Source organism: Leopardus geoffroyi, chromosome B2 (assembly GCF_018350155.1).
Source record: "Leopardus geoffroyi isolate Oge1 chromosome B2, O.geoffroyi_Oge1_pat1.0, whole genome shotgun sequence".
Lineage (NCBI taxonomy): Eukaryota > Metazoa > Chordata > Mammalia > Carnivora > Felidae > Leopardus > Leopardus geoffroyi.
Window position 1 is genome coordinate 142,379,218 of NC_059332.1, and position 17,497 is coordinate 142,396,714.

The 17,497-nt window shown below is 43.3% G+C and overlaps 1 protein-coding gene across 3 annotated transcripts in view; it reads left to right on the plus strand.

Annotated features, from left to right (window-relative positions):
* Positions 1-17,497, plus strand: part of SNX9 (sorting nexin 9) — a 125,966-nt gene that overhangs the window by 62,678 nt on the left and 45,791 nt on the right. The window contains exon 5 of one of the 3 annotated variants that reach the window (XM_045500150.1): positions 12,163-12,249. The exons of the other annotated variants lie outside the window; for them this stretch is intronic. Within the exon in view, the coding sequence (XP_045356106.1) occupies positions 12,163-12,249 (87 nt within the window). The remainder of the gene's footprint in view (positions 1-12,162; positions 12,250-17,497) is intronic. 3 annotated transcript variants of the gene reach the window in all.

The following is a 17,497-nucleotide window of genomic DNA, read 5'->3' on the forward strand; positions in this document are numbered from 1 at the left end:
CCTTCCAAGAGAATTTCTCAAAGTGCTATTACCATATGTTAACTGCAGGTTTTATACATTTTTAGATAGCTTTTGATGGACACCCTGAGTTACAACTTAGTCTGACCCAAATACTTAAAATTCAGAGGCAGAGTGATCACCACAGTTGAGCATTTGCCTGTATTTTGTAACTCTGTAATACCTGAGGACCCTGGGCAGTTAAAGACTATGCAAGATAATATGTGAGACAGTAGTAGTTAGGGGCACCTGGGTGGCTCGGTTGAGTGTCCCACTTGATTTCAGTTCAGGTCATGATCGCGGGGTCGTGGGATCAAGCCCCGTGTTGGGTTCTGTGCTGACTGCGAAGCCTGCCTAAGATTCTGTCTCCTCCTCCTCCTCCCTTTGCCCCTCTGTCCTGCTTGCACTTTCTCTCTCTCTCTCTCTCTCTCAACAAAATAAAATAGTATTTTTTAAACTGTAAAGCCATGGTAGTGAAACCTTCCTTGAAGTTTCACCAGGGATTCTCAGCGCGAGCACTGTTGACCTCTGGGGCCTGAGCTTCAGGTTGTGATGTTTAGCAGCACCCCTGGCCTTGATTCACTACATGCCAGTAACATCCCGTTGCCCTCAGTTGTAACAACCAAAATTATCTGCAGATGTTGCCAGACGTCCCCCGGGAGCAAAGTCAACCAGCTGAGTTCACTGAGTTAGACAAAAACATCAGGGAAATGGGTTTGCACTGAGTAAAAGACAACATTTTAATAAAAAGGGAATGATGTTCAGATGATCATAGAATAAATGAAGGAAACAAAAGATGGAAATATTCATCTTATTTTTGTTTTAATTTTTTTAGTGTTGAGAGAGGGAGAGGGAGAGGGAGAGGGAGAGGGAGAGAGAGAGAGAGAGAGAGAGAGAGAAAGAATATCCCAAGCAGGCTCCTTGCTGTCAGTGCAGAGCTGGACGTGGGGCCCAGACACACAAACCGCAAGACCATGACTGAGCCGAGATCAGAGTCGGATGCTCAACCGACTGAGCCACCCAGGCGTCCCAGTTCGTCTTATTTTAATTCAAGGACCTACATCAACCATTATCTCAGGATAGGCTGAAGCACTCTGCACACAAAGTTGCAGTCAGGCTCCAGTCTTGTCCTGTTGTGAAATAGCTTCCTCGGTGTTTAAATGTAGCAATACAGACGGATTAGCATAAGTATAAATGTTTTTTCTTCCAGGTTATTTAGAAGAAAATATAACCACCTTTTCGAAGTTGGATTTTACTAATCCGTTCGGACATACTAAATCTAGCCAGATCCTTTGAAAGCAAAGAAAAAGTGAACTGAAACTAGAAGTAACAAAATAAAGCAAGCATGACCATAATTAACTGAGCATTTGGATTTAATTTAAATCAAGTAAAAATATTTTTAATAACCGTCTATGCTTTCGGTTATCTGGGATAGGAAAATAACTTAAATAGACCAAAATGGTGATGATATTCATACATACCATGAAAACTGTCATGACCAAGAAACCAGGCAGCCATTATCAATTAGTAGTTTTTAAAACTTTTGCTGTCGGGTTTACTCATTCTTTCATTTTCTGGATGTCAATGAGAAAATACTGTTTTTGTCCCAGGGATATGCCTCTTGGGATTTTCTAATTACTCTGGCACTGTGTTCTCTCCCAGAGGTCAGTCTTATTTGGAGGACAAGTATGTCAGAGACGCCGGCTCTCTCTGTCCCCTGGTCAGGCCGTGCAGGGCACACCCCCTGTCCTCTCCGCACACCGTTCACTTCCGAACCAGCATCTGTCTGCTGTCCTCGGCACTGATGATTGGAAAGTTGGCTTTCTTCCCACACACGCAGATTAAAGCCCTGCATTTAGCTCCTGGTTATCCAACTTTCTGACTGTTGTATCTTTCCTCTAAATCGTGTATCTGCTTTTTTTTTTTTTAATCTCTCTAAAAGGTTCTATCCGTCTGCAGATCTCCTTGAATAGCTTATTTTGAGCCTGCTATTTTTTAATCTGTCTGACCCTTCCTTGACTTTGTATTCTTTTTTTTTTTAATTTTTTTTTCAACTTTTTTTTTTTTTCTTTCAACGTTTATTTATTTTTGGGACAGAGAGAGACAGAGCACGAACGGGGGAGGGGCAGAGAGAGAGGGAGACACAGAATCGGAAACAGGCTCCAGGCTCTGAGCCATCAGCTCAGAGCCCGACGTGGGGCTCGAACTCACGGACCGCGAGATCGTGACCTGGCTGAAGTCGGACGCTTAACCGACTGCGCCACCCAGGCGCCCCTTGACTTTGTATTCTTAATCTGTCCTACATGTCAGAGTAATTAGTTCATAAATTTGTAATTTAATATGTAAAAAGCGCTTCCTTGGGTTTTTCTTAAAACTCCTCATTTCAGGGTGCTTGAGGTACCTTCTGGTTCTAGCTGCTTACTGAGCAGCTGCAGAGGTCATGCAGTCACTGGTGTAGAAGAGAGAACAGGGTACTTTTATCACAATGACCCACTGTGATCTTTTTCTCCCTTTACTAGTTCATGGGGGGATCCCTTATCTGTAAAACATAGTCCAGTTGTTGGTTGTGGTATAGGCTAGAATTGGAAATGTCAGAGGAATATGATGCATTATTCTTTAAATGTGTTGGGACAATTTAGCTTGGAAATGGTAAAGCTGTTTATTTTTTAAGTACTTGGAGAGAATATCAATGACATTTTTTCCATAACCTTGGAATATGGAAAGACAGCACAGTGTCTTGCGGCCGTTAAGGAAAGAATGGATGCATTTAAGTAAAAAAGTAATACTAAACTAGAAAAATATTGCCCACATACCACAGAAACCGGCTAATTCTGTTAACATACAAAGAATCCTTGCAAATCTGTAGAAATAGATGAACAGCTCAGGAGAAAAAAAAATGAGCAAAGGGTGGGAACAGATTTTTCATTGGAAAAGTAGTACAAACAGCCAATAAATATGGGAAAATACTCATTTTCAGTGTCTGCTATTAGCAGAGAATTAAAATGTTTTAATACCCCATGTGAGGAAAGGAATATGCCGATAGGCATTCTGCTGCAAAGGTGGGGGAAGGATACATTAACGAAGCCTTTTGGAAGACAGTTTGGTAACATGCATTAATATTTAAAATGCATCTACTCTGTGCCCCAGCAGTTCTGAGTTTACTTATAGAGCTCCTCTTGGGACTCAGCCACGTGGGCTGCAGATTCACCGTGTGAGGTCCAACATGAGGATGTGGGGACACACACGTCTGACCATAGGGACCTGGCCAGGCAGAGCCCAGGGCGGCCACATGGTGGGAAGCATGAGTGTGGGTTTAGATGTACAGGTGTGGACGTCTGTTGCTTTTTAAACAATTTCTTTTTTTTTTTATAAAGTTGATTTATTTTTGAGAGAGAGACAGAGTGTGAGTGGGGGAGGAGCAGAGAGAGAGGGAGACACACAGTCCGAAGCAGCTCCAGGCTCCGAGCTGTCAGCACAGAGCCCGACGTGGGGCTCGAACTCACGAACCGCGAGATCGTGACCTGAGCCGAGGTCGGCCGCTTAACCGACTGAGCCACCTAGGCGCCCCACATCTGATTCTTTTTTAAAAGCACATCAGTAATGTTATCTTTCCCGTGCTTGAGTACGCACACACCACAGATGCAAATTGTGTGTAGAACATTTATTGAAGCATAACCAGGAAATGAATCGAATTCTCATTGTTTTCTTACTCTAATACAGATCTTAAGGTGGATGAGGACCACTATTGCAGTACCTTTAGAAAAGGAGAATAGTTTCTAGTGGTTCATACTAGTTTTGTTACTAGGGACTTATCTGGCATTTTGCAGCTGCAAGAGCGTTTCGCTGTGCCACCAGCTGCCATTCAGACACGTGTGGGGACAGTCGCCCCAGTCTTGGTTTTCACCCAGTTGTCACTGTTTCAGTTACACCATTGCTTTGATTCTGAGAAGCTTCTCACTATAGATCTTTACAAACCTCGGAGGTGGCTGCTTCTGTGGAGTATTTACTTTTGAGAAATTAACGGGAAGTTTTGTACTTAATTTTTTAAGTTTTTTTTTTATTATTATTTGTTTTGAGGGGGAGGGGCAGAGGGGGAGAGAGGATCCCAAGCAGGCTCTGCACGAGTCAGCGCAGAGCCCAACGTGGGGCTTGAAACCACGAACCGTGAGATCACGACCTGAGCTGAAATCAAGAATCAGACGCTTAACCTACGGAGCCACCCAGACGCCCCTGTACTTTCTGAAGAAGAACAATAGGGATTACACGTGAATTAAAAGTTCTGTGAAACTAGACGTTTCATCTGAAGCCTTTGACTTGAGAGGTTTATTTTTCTGTCTTGAAATACTGGCAAGATCTACGTCCCTGGGATGAACTGCTTCTGTCTTTACCACACCGCCTCCCAGTTCCCCATGAATCTGTCTTCCTGTTGCCGGGTTCCTCATCCCCTGCCACCAGCACTGTCCCCAGCGTGGGGTGGCGTAGTGGGAAGCACCAGAGCCTTGCCACCAGACCTGAATGTGACGCCGTGTGAGCTGTGGCTTCCGGAATTGCAGGATTAGGCCCCTTGTAGAAAGTGGTTTCATACACGGAAGACATTTAATAAATACTTTGCTTCTTTTCTCACCTCTTCCCTTTTCCAGGGGTGTTCTCATGCATCTGTCCTGGTTTCTTCCAACCTCTCCCTCTCCTGCCACGTGGATGTTCCCCTAGGCCTGTCTCCAGTCTCGAATTTTCTCTTCGGTTTGCTCATTTTCCGGCTTCTTGTTGAACGTCTCCGTCCGCCTATCCCTTCTGCGTCTCAGAGCAGGAGCACAATCACTCATTTCCCCACAGAAGTAGTTTCTCTTTCTCCCTTTCCCATTTCCTTTCTCTGACGTGCTCGTACTGCCCTTGCTTCATAAAACCCTAGCCGAGTGCCGTTGGCAGCCACAGTTACTGACGGGAGGGTCCTGCATCCTTTAGATGGGCAAGGGCAGGAAAAACCCTCGCTTTTAATCCCAGGCCTCATATTTCCGTGAGACTTAGGTAAGTTTCTTCCCTTCCATGCCTCCGTTTCTTCATCTGGGAAACCTCATACAGTTGTAGGAATGAGTAAATGGAGAGCTGCTTCTCAAGTGTGTAGTGTAGTACTTGATAGAGACTTAATAATTGTTCATGACAGTATCTTACCCACCACTGCCTCTACGATAAGATGATTAAGTGTTTCGGTTCTTTGCTCGAGAAACTGTAGGGGCTCCCCCGTCGCCTCCTGAACCAAGTGACCCCTTCTGCGCATCGAGAGAGATCTGTCGAGCAGGTAGCCACTGCCCTGTCAGAGTGGGACAGGTGGACACTGAACAATGCACGGTAGGGAACTTGTGTAAGAAAAGCATCTGAACTTGAGGTGCGACCAGACTTTTTCCAACCTGTTATGATTGTCTGATTCCTCCACATGGCCCCATCCTTACTTTGTCCTTATGATAGGCTCCAGCCAAACTGGCCCTTCTCCAGATAGACCCCATGCTGTCCCACCTTCTCTTTGTATCTTTTGCTTTTGCCTCCAAGAATGATAGAGTGACTCCTTCCATCTTTCAAGTCTGCCCAGCCCCCAAGGTGAGGTTCAAATATCATGTCCTTTATGAAGCCTCTTTTTGTGTGTGTGTGTGTGTGTCTTTCATTCTCTCTTCTTGATTCCCTCTGTGATTAAGAATCTTAATCACAGATTATATTACTTAATTATAAACTTGCGAGCTTGGTGAGAAGCAGAGATTTTGTCTTACTTTTTCTATTCCCATAACCTCTCTGAGGCCTTGCACCATAATACAGTTCTCTACAAATGTGGGAGTGATTTTTTGGTTCATTTGTCAATACAGCAAAAAGTATTTTACAGGGGCGCCTGGGCGGCTCAGTCGGTTAAGCATCCAACTCTTGATTTCAGCTCAGGTCATGATCCCCTGGTTCAGGAGCTCGCGCCCTGTGTCGGGCTCTGCACTGACAACGCGGAGCCTGCTTGGGATTCTGTCTCTCCCTCTCTGCCTGCCCCTCCCCTGCACTCTCACACACACACTCTTTCTCTCTCTCTCAAAAATAAGTAAATGAACAATTTTTTTAAAAAGGTATTTTACAACGGAAAATGTTATGAGATTGACTGAGTCCAACCCGAATTCTCCCTAGGGAGGTTTGTGTTCTCAACATTGACTGGGGGACTGGGAGCCACCATAGCACCTCATTCTACCAGCCACCGGTTTTCCCAGTCAGAAGTAGCTCGTTCTCCTACAGGAGACCCACTGAGATTGTTAACTATCTTTTAACCATTTGGATATTAAACACATGCTCAAAGTTAAGTGGGTATTTAGGGAAATGACATCTTTTTATTCAGAGATTTTCAGTGTAATGATATTTGTGATGAAGGGTTTTTTTTGTTGGTTAAGGGATAAGGAAGACCATAGTAATTTTATGTTGGAACTACATTTCCCTTTCTCATTCCACCCCCCCCCCCACACCCCCAAATCCATGCTTAGGCCATTTTAAGGCCGTTTTGTAGACCATTTAAAAATAAATCAGCAAAAGAAAATATCACATAGGTATTAAGTTTGCTTATTATTTCATTACCTCAAATGAGATCTGTAATGCCATAGACTTCTCATAATTGCTTATTGAGATTTCTTCTTTACAAAACCCTATTGGAAAGGTTCTCTCTGTCTCCCCACCTCCATGTGAATTCTTTTTAGTTGCTTACAGAGCTTTGTAAGGAAGGTTGTATACATCTATTTAAAGGATCTGTTGACATTTCTCCCCAAAACTGCATTAGGCTAGTGATACTAATTTTCCATGCTTTATTGATCACGGATCCTTGCTTTGTATAAGACAGCTTTATGCACCTAGGGAACCTTTCCAAAACTACGTGCTATCAGGGGCGCCTGAGTGGCTCAGTCACATAAGCATCTGACTCTTGGTTTCAGCTTAGATCATGATCTCATGGTTCATGAGACAGAGCCCCACGTCTGGCTCCATGCTGAGCACGGAGCTTGCTTGGGACTCTCTCTCTCCTGCTCTCTCTATCCCTCTCCTGCTTGTTTCTCTCTCTCTCTCTGTCTCTCTCTCTCTCTCATGAATAAACGCTAAAAAAATCAAAATAAAATGCTTAAAAAAAAAAAGTACATGCTATGAAATTCATTGTTTAGGGTGGTTTGTCGTTGTTTGCTTTCATCTGATAGGAAACAAATGACAGAAGCAAAGGGTTTGTTTTGTTTTGTTTTTTTACCTTAAAACTGCTCTGGTGAAGGGCCAGTGAGCATTGTTCTAGCATGCCCATCATCACAAGTGTCCCTAAGCCTGTCCTGCATGGACTTTTGTTAGATCCATCTGGAGGTTACTCGTAGCCTCATCCTATTTGGGACATAAAGCTACCGATATTACTTAAGACTTCGTGCTGACGAAGTAAGTAAACTCTCTAAACTAATACAAATATCCCCATTTCTTTTGTGTGTGTGTGGGGGGGGGGTTTAATGTTTTATTTATTTTGAGAGAGAGCAAGTGAGCACAAGCAGGGGAGGCAGAGAGAGGGAGAGAGAGAATCTCTCTCTGCACTGTCAGCACAGAGCCCCATGTGGGGCTCAACCTCACGAACCGTGAGATTATGACCTGAGCTGAAATCAAGGGTCAGACGCTTAACCGACCGAGCCACTCAGGCACCCCCCAGATGTCCCATTTCTTAATATGAATTGTACTGTTTTAACATTCTGTATTTAAAAAATAAATACCTGGAATTGACATCTGTGGGTTCAGAATATGAATTAACAAAGGGCCTTGTTAAACCAGTTGTACTTTTTGGGTCATTTGCAGTTAGTGCAAATGGATTTCATCGGTTCTTGTGATCTAGACTCATTCTTAAAAGAAGGTACAAGTTTTATATTCTGACCAGTGGTTTTGTGAAGTTAGTCGAGGTTTATCTGAATTAGATGAGTTACAATTAGGTAATTTCCTCTGAGCAAAAGATCTATAAACAAGAAAACAGGAAATTTTTCAAATTCTTAAACATTCCAAGTAGAAATGGCTAGGCTCTTTACATAAGAGATTTTGTACCTACTGTAGGTTCTTTTGAGAAAAAGAGTTAAATTGTTGTCAGAAACTATTGAAATGTTCTTGGGCATAGAAATCAGTCTTTGCTTTCTGTTCCCTTTTCCTGACACAGTTGGCACACGGCCATTACAATCTGATGAAGGAGAAAATGTCAGGTAAAGACTTTAGTACCTCGCTCAAGCAGATGAGTTACAAAAACGAAAGAAGAAAAACTATCATAAGCCTCAACCTTCACAGAGCAAGCAACTTTCTTTTCATTTTTGTTCCTTCTCCCTGGACAAAGTCTTGCCCTGGACGTTTCTAGTTACAAAATTCCTTCCTTCCATCTTCCCTTCCAAGCAGGAGACCATGTATGAGGGGAGAGTGGAATGATAAGTCAGGGCAGGGTAGGCCAGCTGACAACAGAGTGTGCGAGCATGTGAGGGAGGCACGGCGAGAAATCCCGTGTGTGGTGTTACGGGAGCCCTGGAATGCTTCCACTGTCTCTGCTCCAAGGTAACAACAAGAAGGGCAGTGAGCCCGTGATTCAGGACTCCTCTTACCTGGCAGGCTTCTCAGACTGAGTGGTCTACTCTGACCTGTATTGATTGAGCGTCTCCTGGAAGGAACCAGGTGGGCAGCCAGAGCGGTGACCATGAATTGACTTCTGTCGAGCCATCGTATGTCCTTTGTACTCTTGTTTGCTGGTTTGGTAGAGAGCCAGATAGAAAGCAACCTTAATGAGCTAAATGGGTAAGGGGCATTAAGGAATCTACTGAAATCACTGCTTCACTATATACTAACTAATTTGGATGTAAATTTTAAAAAATAAAAAATAAAGTTAAATCAAAAAAAAAAAAAAAAAAAGAAACTACAAACCTACAATTACCAACTGGGAGTATATTACTTAATTTTTATATTTACAAAATGCTACAGTTTATTTTTCTCAATTATTTCAAATTATCATCAAGAAACTAATAAATGAATACTATAAAAATGCAAAAAAAAAAAAAGCAACCTTAATGAAAGACATGTTCTCTTTTTCATTAATCCTCAGACCTAAATCACTCTTAGTATCCAACCTAGTTTCAGAGGACACAGAAACAGTGGCATCATTGCCCTTCTCTGCATCTTGTCCCGGCTGCTCCCATATGGATGCTGTTGTGATGTGTGCAGTGAAGGTTGTCCTTCTCACACCACACCTTGTCTGCTTACTGGGAGACCAGTGAATGAGTCAGATCTCAGCACCCACACAAGTCCTTGCCCTGTTGTCAGAAGTAGGAGTTTGCTTCTTACTGGTCCAGGTCCCCTCAAGATGTCATATAGAAGAAAATACAGCAAAATACAACAAAACCAGAACCTCTCATTTTGTGGTCAGCGGTTGCAGACTAGTGTTTTTATTTTCTTTAAAAATACTTTTTTAAAAATAACCTTTTATCATTATAGAAGCAGTACATAAACACTGTAGAGAATTGGAAAATTCAGGCTAGCAAAAAGAAAAACGTCACATCCACACCATGCATGACTACCGTTTACACCTTGGTGCATACCTTATTTTCCCTGAGTGAGCATGGTTACCCACGTGCTTACCTGGATGAGACACATTGAGTACATGCTGTTTGTAACCTTTTAAAGGTTGACAATCCTTTCCTTTTCAGTAAATTTTCATCTGCCATAATATCCGGACCACTTTTAATTTTCCCAGCAGCCCCCAGAATGTCCTTTACAGCTCGTTTATGAACTGGTGTTCAGTGTAGGACCAAGCGTTATGTCTGGTTGTGTCCATTGTGTCCCTCACATGTGTCCTTTCTTTCCAGCACAATCCCTACTTTTTTATCCTGACTTAGTTTTACTGTAGAATTCCAGTCTTTTGGATTTGTCACATTGTTCCTTTGGCATCCTTCAAGTTGTTCCTCTATCCTCTGCACTTCTTACAAATTGGAAGTTGTACCTAAAGGCTCAGTGGATTCAAACTGAACATTTGAGACAAGAATATACCATAGGGATATCCTATATTCGTGCTGTATCGCATCAGAAGACGTAGTGTCTGGTCATTGATCACAATGACCTTGGGTCAAGTTGATGACAGTCTTGTGCTTCCACTGTCTAGTTACATTGTTCCCTTGTGACCAGAAGGTCATCTGTCTGGTGTTAATTCAGTGCTGGTAACCATTCTCCTATTTGTTTACCACCAATGATAAGCCTTGCCTGCATCAGTCAGGCTGTTTCTCCCACACTGTAAGAGGTGGCTTTCTTCTGTAAAATAGCTCTTTTCCTTTACCAGTTGGAGCTAGTTAGCTACCTTGGGAAACAATTTCTGCTGGAATTAGGTATAGATATCTAGTTCCTTCCCTTTAACTCCCAGTTTCCCAGGTAAGAAGTTGTTTTAATAGATGCCTCAAGTAGTGACAAATGAGTTTTCCCATCTTTATTTATTTATTTATTTATTTATTTATTTATTTATTTATTTATTGGTATTGTTGTGGACCCAGCAGTTTACATTGATACAATGTATTTCCACCAGAGTGGGTTTTTCTTCTTTAGGCTTATAACTATCACCCCTTGGAAGCCCATTCAAAATGTTTCCTCTAGCTCATCGATATCTGGAAGCTTTCTTGCTCTTAAATATTGCCAGTTCTGTTATCTGTGTCATTACTGGATCATATTTGATTGGTCTTTCTCTTATCTGTGGTTCATATTTTTCTGCTTCTTTTCATGCCTGGTGACTTTTTTTTTTTTATTGGAAGCCAGACCTTGTGATTTTCACCTTGTTATATGCTGGATATTTTTGTATTCCCATAAATATTTTTGGGTCTTGTTCTGGTATACAGTTAAGTTACTTAGAAATAGTTTAATCCTGTCACATTATTTTTAAGCTTTTTGAAGTGGGACCAGAGCAACGTTTAACCTAGGGGTATTTTTGCCTGTCCACTGAGGCAAACCCTTCTTAGTAGCGTACCCGATGCCCTGTGACTCATGAGGTTTTCCACTCTGGCCGGCGAGAACCATCTGATGCGAGACATTGATACTGCATCCTTGCGTGGTCCGCTGCCTAGTATGAGCCCAGGGCCCAGGTCCGCAGATGGTTCTCTGTGCAGCTCTCTTCCTCTTTGGCCCCTCCGCTCCAGGCTGCCAGTTCTGTCTTCTCAATTCACAGAGACCACTGGTGTTTGTGTGGCTTCTTCATCCCTAATCCGTGGCTTAGAAAGTCTCTCTAGGCAGGATCAGGTCCTTTATTGTCTGATGCCCAATGATTGGAAAACCGCTTCATATATTTTGTATTTTTTTTAAATAGTTTTAGTTTTAAGTGGAAAACTGGATCATCTTGATGGCCTCCTTTGTATTAATTGATTTCCAAAGTCAAGTTTATCTGTGTCTATAAAATGGAAATAATACCACCACTTACTTAACAAGAGAGTCCTACCTGGAGAGTGAAAAGTGCATTCTCGTAGCACCACGTGAACGTTCTGGTAATGACTTCCCTACTGGATAGTTGCACAGTGGGCTCAAAGCCTGGACACTGGGCTCCGCAGCTGTCCTCTTGACAACGATGCCAGTTTGGGCGTCGAGTAGCTTCATGGGAGCGGGTCTGTTACGTGTTCCTACAACGACGCTGCGTACTGAGCCAGGAGCGCGCACCGGAGACCTTTGCTCCTGCGTTCATGGGTTCTGTGCCCTCAACCTGGGCTTGCTGGGTTCCATCGTGACTCTGCAGTTCCTTCGTTGTCAGCCGGGTGGCTTCGCTCATCTCACGTGTCTGGTGGCTTTGAAAGCACTGGCTCGGCATCTTGACGTTTTTAACAGCTTGACTTTGCATTTCCTCTGGGGTTTTTCTCGTCGGCTGTATGACCCGCATGCTATTTGTTCCGTTCCTTCTGTGCTGCTTCTGCTTATTTTTAGTGCTTTAGTAATACCACTATAGGACAACAGTCTCTAGAATATGCACTGAAGACAACCCACTAATACACAGTTGGGGCTTTGCTTTTTGCATGGAATGTCTGGGAATGAGCAGCATGCTAGAATTTTCTGGTGAACTTAGCCTTGCCATGAATTTGCTGTTTCTAGTTAGAAGCTTGGGTGTGCTCTTTCTTTGCCCCGTTTACTGAGCACTTCTTTTGTTTTAAGGTGGATATTTTGGCTCAGATTGGTTGTATTGAAAGTCTCAGCCAGTCACCACCTTCTTCATCTTCTCCTTCTCCTACCATAAATAAGGTAAAATTCAAACTTGAATGCAAGAGGAAATAAACATTTAAAACCTCATGACGTAACCCTTTTCCCCAGGTGAGGCGATGGTTGTAGGTGAAGTATCTCACCGAGGGCTGTCTTGGGGCATGGAGACGTAGGGCGTGGGCTAGGTGGGAACAGGAGGAGCAGCGGGGCTGTGCCCCTAGGACAGCTGGTCACTGAGACTTGACCGATGATCTATTCCAGGGGCAGCGAGCACCAGTGAGGGGTTCTCAGTCACGTGGTTGGCGGTGTTGGGTGTTTGGTACCATAAAGGGTGGACAAGGAAAAGGATGAAGACCTTGCCCCACAGAGGGAGAGAAGGAGGAAAGCCAGAAGAAAGGAAGGAAGAGGCAGCCCTGCGTTTGAAGCCTTGGCTCAGGAGCAGAACCGGTTGTTTTGGCCAAATGCCTGCGGTCGGGGGTTATTGGGATTGGAGGCAAAAAAGTCAGAGGCCGCAGGGTCATTAAGCCAAGTCTTCGTGGCCAGGTTGTTTGTTACAGGAGGGGTTGGACTTGGAAGGCTGTGGCATCTAGCACCCAGAAAATGTTTGTGCCAAGCACCCCAAGAATTAAGAGTTGCTGTTGAACTTTTTGGTGAACGGTTTGTCTTCTTCCTCTTTCATTTATGTACCTGAAGCCAACGGATCAATAGCGAGAATAGAAAATATCTTAAGTGGCTGTTATCCCCTCTGAGGGGATGTGCCCCTGAGGCACGATCTGGCAATGAAACCATTGGAAATGCAACTTCCCATCTTTTCCTCTAAAGCGCATGCTAACAGGTGAACCATTCACATGGCGTTTACTCAGCGAATTGCCAGTCTTCATTCTTTTCTGTATATTCTAGCTGAGCTGCCATGTAATAAGGTAACCTCTACTGAGCGCATACCATGGACCAGGTTTTGTGTTATGTGCTCTGTGTGCATCATTTCTTTGAATCCTTTCAAAGCCCCTGTGACGAAGTTCACGTTATTATATCTATTGTATAAGCATGGAAACAAAGAGAGATCATGTAAGTTGCCCAAGTTCATACAGCTAGTGCGTGGTAAAGCTGGGCTTCAAACCTAGACAGCTCTCAAAGCCTAAGATCTTAACCGCTTTACCCACAAGAAATCGATTCCTACAGTTTCATTAAGGGATTTAAAACTCCCTTATATGGACCAGTATTGGGGCGCCTGGGTGGCTCAGTCAGTTGGGCTTCTGACTTCGGCTCAGGTCATGATCTCACAGCTCATGAGTTCAAGCTGCGCACCAGGCTCTGTGCTGACAGCTCGGAGCCTGCAGCCTGCTTCAGATTCTGTGTCTCTGTCTCTCTCTGCCCCTACCCCATTTGTGCTCTGTCTCTCTCAAAAATAAATAAACATTAAAACAAAAACCAGTATTCTTATCCTCGCCCCTTTTTAACCCCATATTATTTATTTGGAAGATGCCCAGCTTTCCTCTGATGATCACGTCCTGAATGCCCATCACTACTCACCCCTGCCTGGCCATTGTGACTCCATTTTATGGTCCTTCTGGCTCTGTCAGCTACAAGCCAGTCTGCTTTCTTAAGAAACTTACCTTACCTTACCTTCCAGTGGATACATTTAAATGTCTCATGACATAAGGCCAATATAAATGGATTTCTCTACTTGTCTTATGAGGGTAAGGTACCTGTTAAATTTAGATCAGCAAATATGTTGAGTACATTGCTCCTGGCCATAAGAAGCATTTTAATTTCATTGGAGTGGGGGCTGGGAGAGCATCAGACATATCAGCCAGTTCTAGTGCAAGGCAGATTAAAATGTGTTCATGATAGAGATTCAAGCAAACATGCTTTGGGAGCGTGCTAATTAACAAATAATTTATTGAGAACTTACTACATGCCAGGCCCCATGTTTAAATTTTTTTTTTTTCAACGTTTATTTATTTTTGGGACAGAGAGAGACAGAGCATGAACAGGGGAGGGGCAGAGAGAGAGGGAGACACAGAATCGGAAACAGGCTCCAGGCTCTGAGCCACCAACCCAGAGCCTGACGCGGGGCTCGAACTCACGGACCGTGAGATCGTGACCTGGCTGAAGTCGGACGCTTAACCGACTGCGCCACCCAGGCGCCCCGGGCCCCATGTTTATAGGCAACAGGAGATCACTGGTGGCCCTGAGGGACACGGCCCTTCTCTGGATCCTCTGCATACACCCTACTGGAATTCAGAAGGCAGAATGATTATATGAACAAATTTTGTGTGTTGGATTTTCCAGCATTTTGTTAACAATTCACGCATAGAAAAGTTAAATGAATTTCATAGTGAATAATCATGTTTTCACCTTTTAGGTTTTACCATTAACATTTTACTATTCTCGCTTTATCAAACACACGTGCCCACCCCTTTGTCCACCTATGCCTGTCTGTCTTCCAACTTTTCTGCAGTGGGCTGATAACTGCATTTACAACTCGGAAGGCATTGCTGTTTTAAGACTATGGTAGTGTCACGTGCTGAAAAGTATTCATCCTGTGATCAACCACAGCAGGTTGTTTTCCTTGGAAAGACTCAAGTCACTGAACATGAGGGAAATCTGATTTCCTTCTTTGTGGAAAAAAATAATGTTATGAAGATTAGGTGTCTGCCAAGAATAACATGTATTTGCTACAAATGATCAAGAACGTCATGTATTTTTTGAAAAGCCAGTGACAAAAGCATTAAAAAAAACCATATTAACCACTTTAAGTAAAAAAAAAAAAAAAAATTTGTGAGTTTTTGCCACTTTATGTAAGACATTTTGAGACTCTTTTGGGGGAAATGTTTTTTGTTTTTGTTTTTGTTTTTAAAGACAGGCCTTCGGACATGGGTGGCTCAGTTGGTTAAACGTCCGACTCCTGATTCCGGCTCAAGTCATGATCTCAAGGTTCATTAGATAGAGGTCCTAGTGGGGCTCTGTGCTGACAGTGCAGAGCCTACTTGGGAGTCATTCAGTCTCTCTCTCTCTCTCTCTCTCTCTCTCTCTCTCTGCCCCTCCACTGCTTGTGCTGTCTGTCTCAAAATAAGTAAAATACATTAAAAAACATTAAAAAAAAAAAAAAGCATTATGCCCATGAATTACTACAGGGAGTGAGCAACTGATATGAAATAATTCCAGTAGAAGACTGACTTTGGGAGAATGTGAGGCCAGCAGGCTCTGAGGCTGGGGTCGTACATGGGCCAGGACTTTGACATAATTTGGGGAGCTGAGGAAGAAGGCTTTGTATGCAGATAGAGAGTATAGCGTGAGCGGAGGCAAGAGTGCAGGGAAGCTTGGGAACCTGAAGGTCGAAGCATAAAGCAGGTCATTGGTGAGTAATGAGAATGGGGTTGCGACCAAGGAAAAGTTAAGTCCTGACTGACGGACTAAGGAGCTTGGAATTTACTCCCTGGGCAGAGAGAACTAATGAGGGGTTCTTAATCTTGTGGTTGACAGAGTCGGGAGGTGTTTGGTACCATAAAGAGCAGGGGAGGTATGACCCACCAATAGCACTGCTAGGAATTTACCCAAGGGATACAGGAGTGCTGATGCAGAGGGGCACTTGTACCCCAATGTTTATAGCAGCACTTTCAACAGTAGCCAAATTATGGAAAGAGCTTACATGTTCATCAACTGATGAATGGATAAAGAAGTTGTGGTTTATATATACAATGGAATACTACTTGGCAATGAGGAAGAATGAAATCCTGCCATTTGCAGCAACGTGGATGGAACTGGAGGGTATTATGCTAAGTGAAATAAGTCAGTCATAGAAAGTTGGGTATCATATGTTTCCACTCATATGTGGAACTTGAGAAACTTAACAGAAGACCATGGGGGAAGGGAAGGGGAAAAAAAAGAGTTCCGGAGAGGGAGGAAGGCAAACCATAAGAGACTTTTAAATACAGAGAATAAACTGAGGGTTGATGGGGGTTGGGGGAGAGGGGAAAGTGGGTGGTGGGCATTGAGGAGGGCACCTGTTGGGATGAGCACTGGGTGTTGTATGGAAACCAATTTGACAATAAATTTCATATTAAAAAAAAAATCAGTCTCCAAGGCATATCTAATAGAAGAGTCTTGGATATGATACACATTTCTCTCTCAGGAGACAAAACACACTCTTGCTGGCACAGAAGCCTCACTGTTGCATCTTCATCCGTATACTGGGAATAGTAATACTTGTCATTAGGATTAATAGGTATAATATTCACAAAAAAAAAAAAAAAAAAGCAGGGGAGGAAGAGGATAAAGACCTTGCCACGCAGGAGAGAGGGAAGGAAGGCGGGAAGAAAGAGAAGAGGCAGAAGGTTTGAAACCTCGGGTCAGGAGCAGGATGGGTTGTTTGGCCAAATGCCTGTGGTTGGGGGACCCAAGGGGTGTTGGCGATTGAAAGCAGAGACGTCAGAGGACAAAGCGTGGGAAGGTGGGTTCAGAGAAAGATGGAAAGAGGCAGACTGCGTGGTATTAGAGGAGGAGCCTGGCGGTCAGTACCGGTCATCTGAGAGAGAAGTCCGTGATAGAGACAGAGAAGTCCATGATTGAAGCTGGAAGGATTTCCAGTGGGCCAGGTTTTGAAAGATTTATCAGCAGGAGTCACCTTGAAACAGGAAGAGGGAATGTCAGGAAAAATAACAGAGAACAAAGCTAAACAGTTACTAGATTTGCCGACAAGGATTTCACAACATAGGTAGGAGCTAAGATCATCATATGGAACCAAATGATAGATTACTCCAAGCAGTTTATACACAAAAGTAGTTTTATATATTTTGGCCATAATTAAACTTTTTTAACATTTCATCGATTTGTTTTTTAATGAAAGCGTAATTAGCGTAACGTGTTGTTTTAGTGTCGGGTGTACAGTATAATGATTCAGCAATTCTGTATGTTTCCAGTGCTCATCGTAAGTGACCTCTTGATCCCCTTTACCTCCTGCACCCATCCTCCCCGCCCCCCCCACCTCCCCTCTGGTGATGATCAGTTCTTTGTACTTCAGAGTCTGTTTTTTTGTTTGATTTTTTTCCCCCTCTGTTCATTGTTTTTTTTTGTTGTTTTTGTTCCCTTAAATTCCACATATGAGTAAATTCATACAGTATTTGTCTTTCTCTGACTGACTTATCTCACTTGGCATTATACTTTCTAGGCCCATCCATGTTGTTCAGATGGCAAGATCATTCTTTTTTATGGCTGAGTAATATTCTCGTGTGTGTGTGTGTGTGTGTGTTCTTTTATCCATTCATCAGTTGATGGACACTTGGGATGC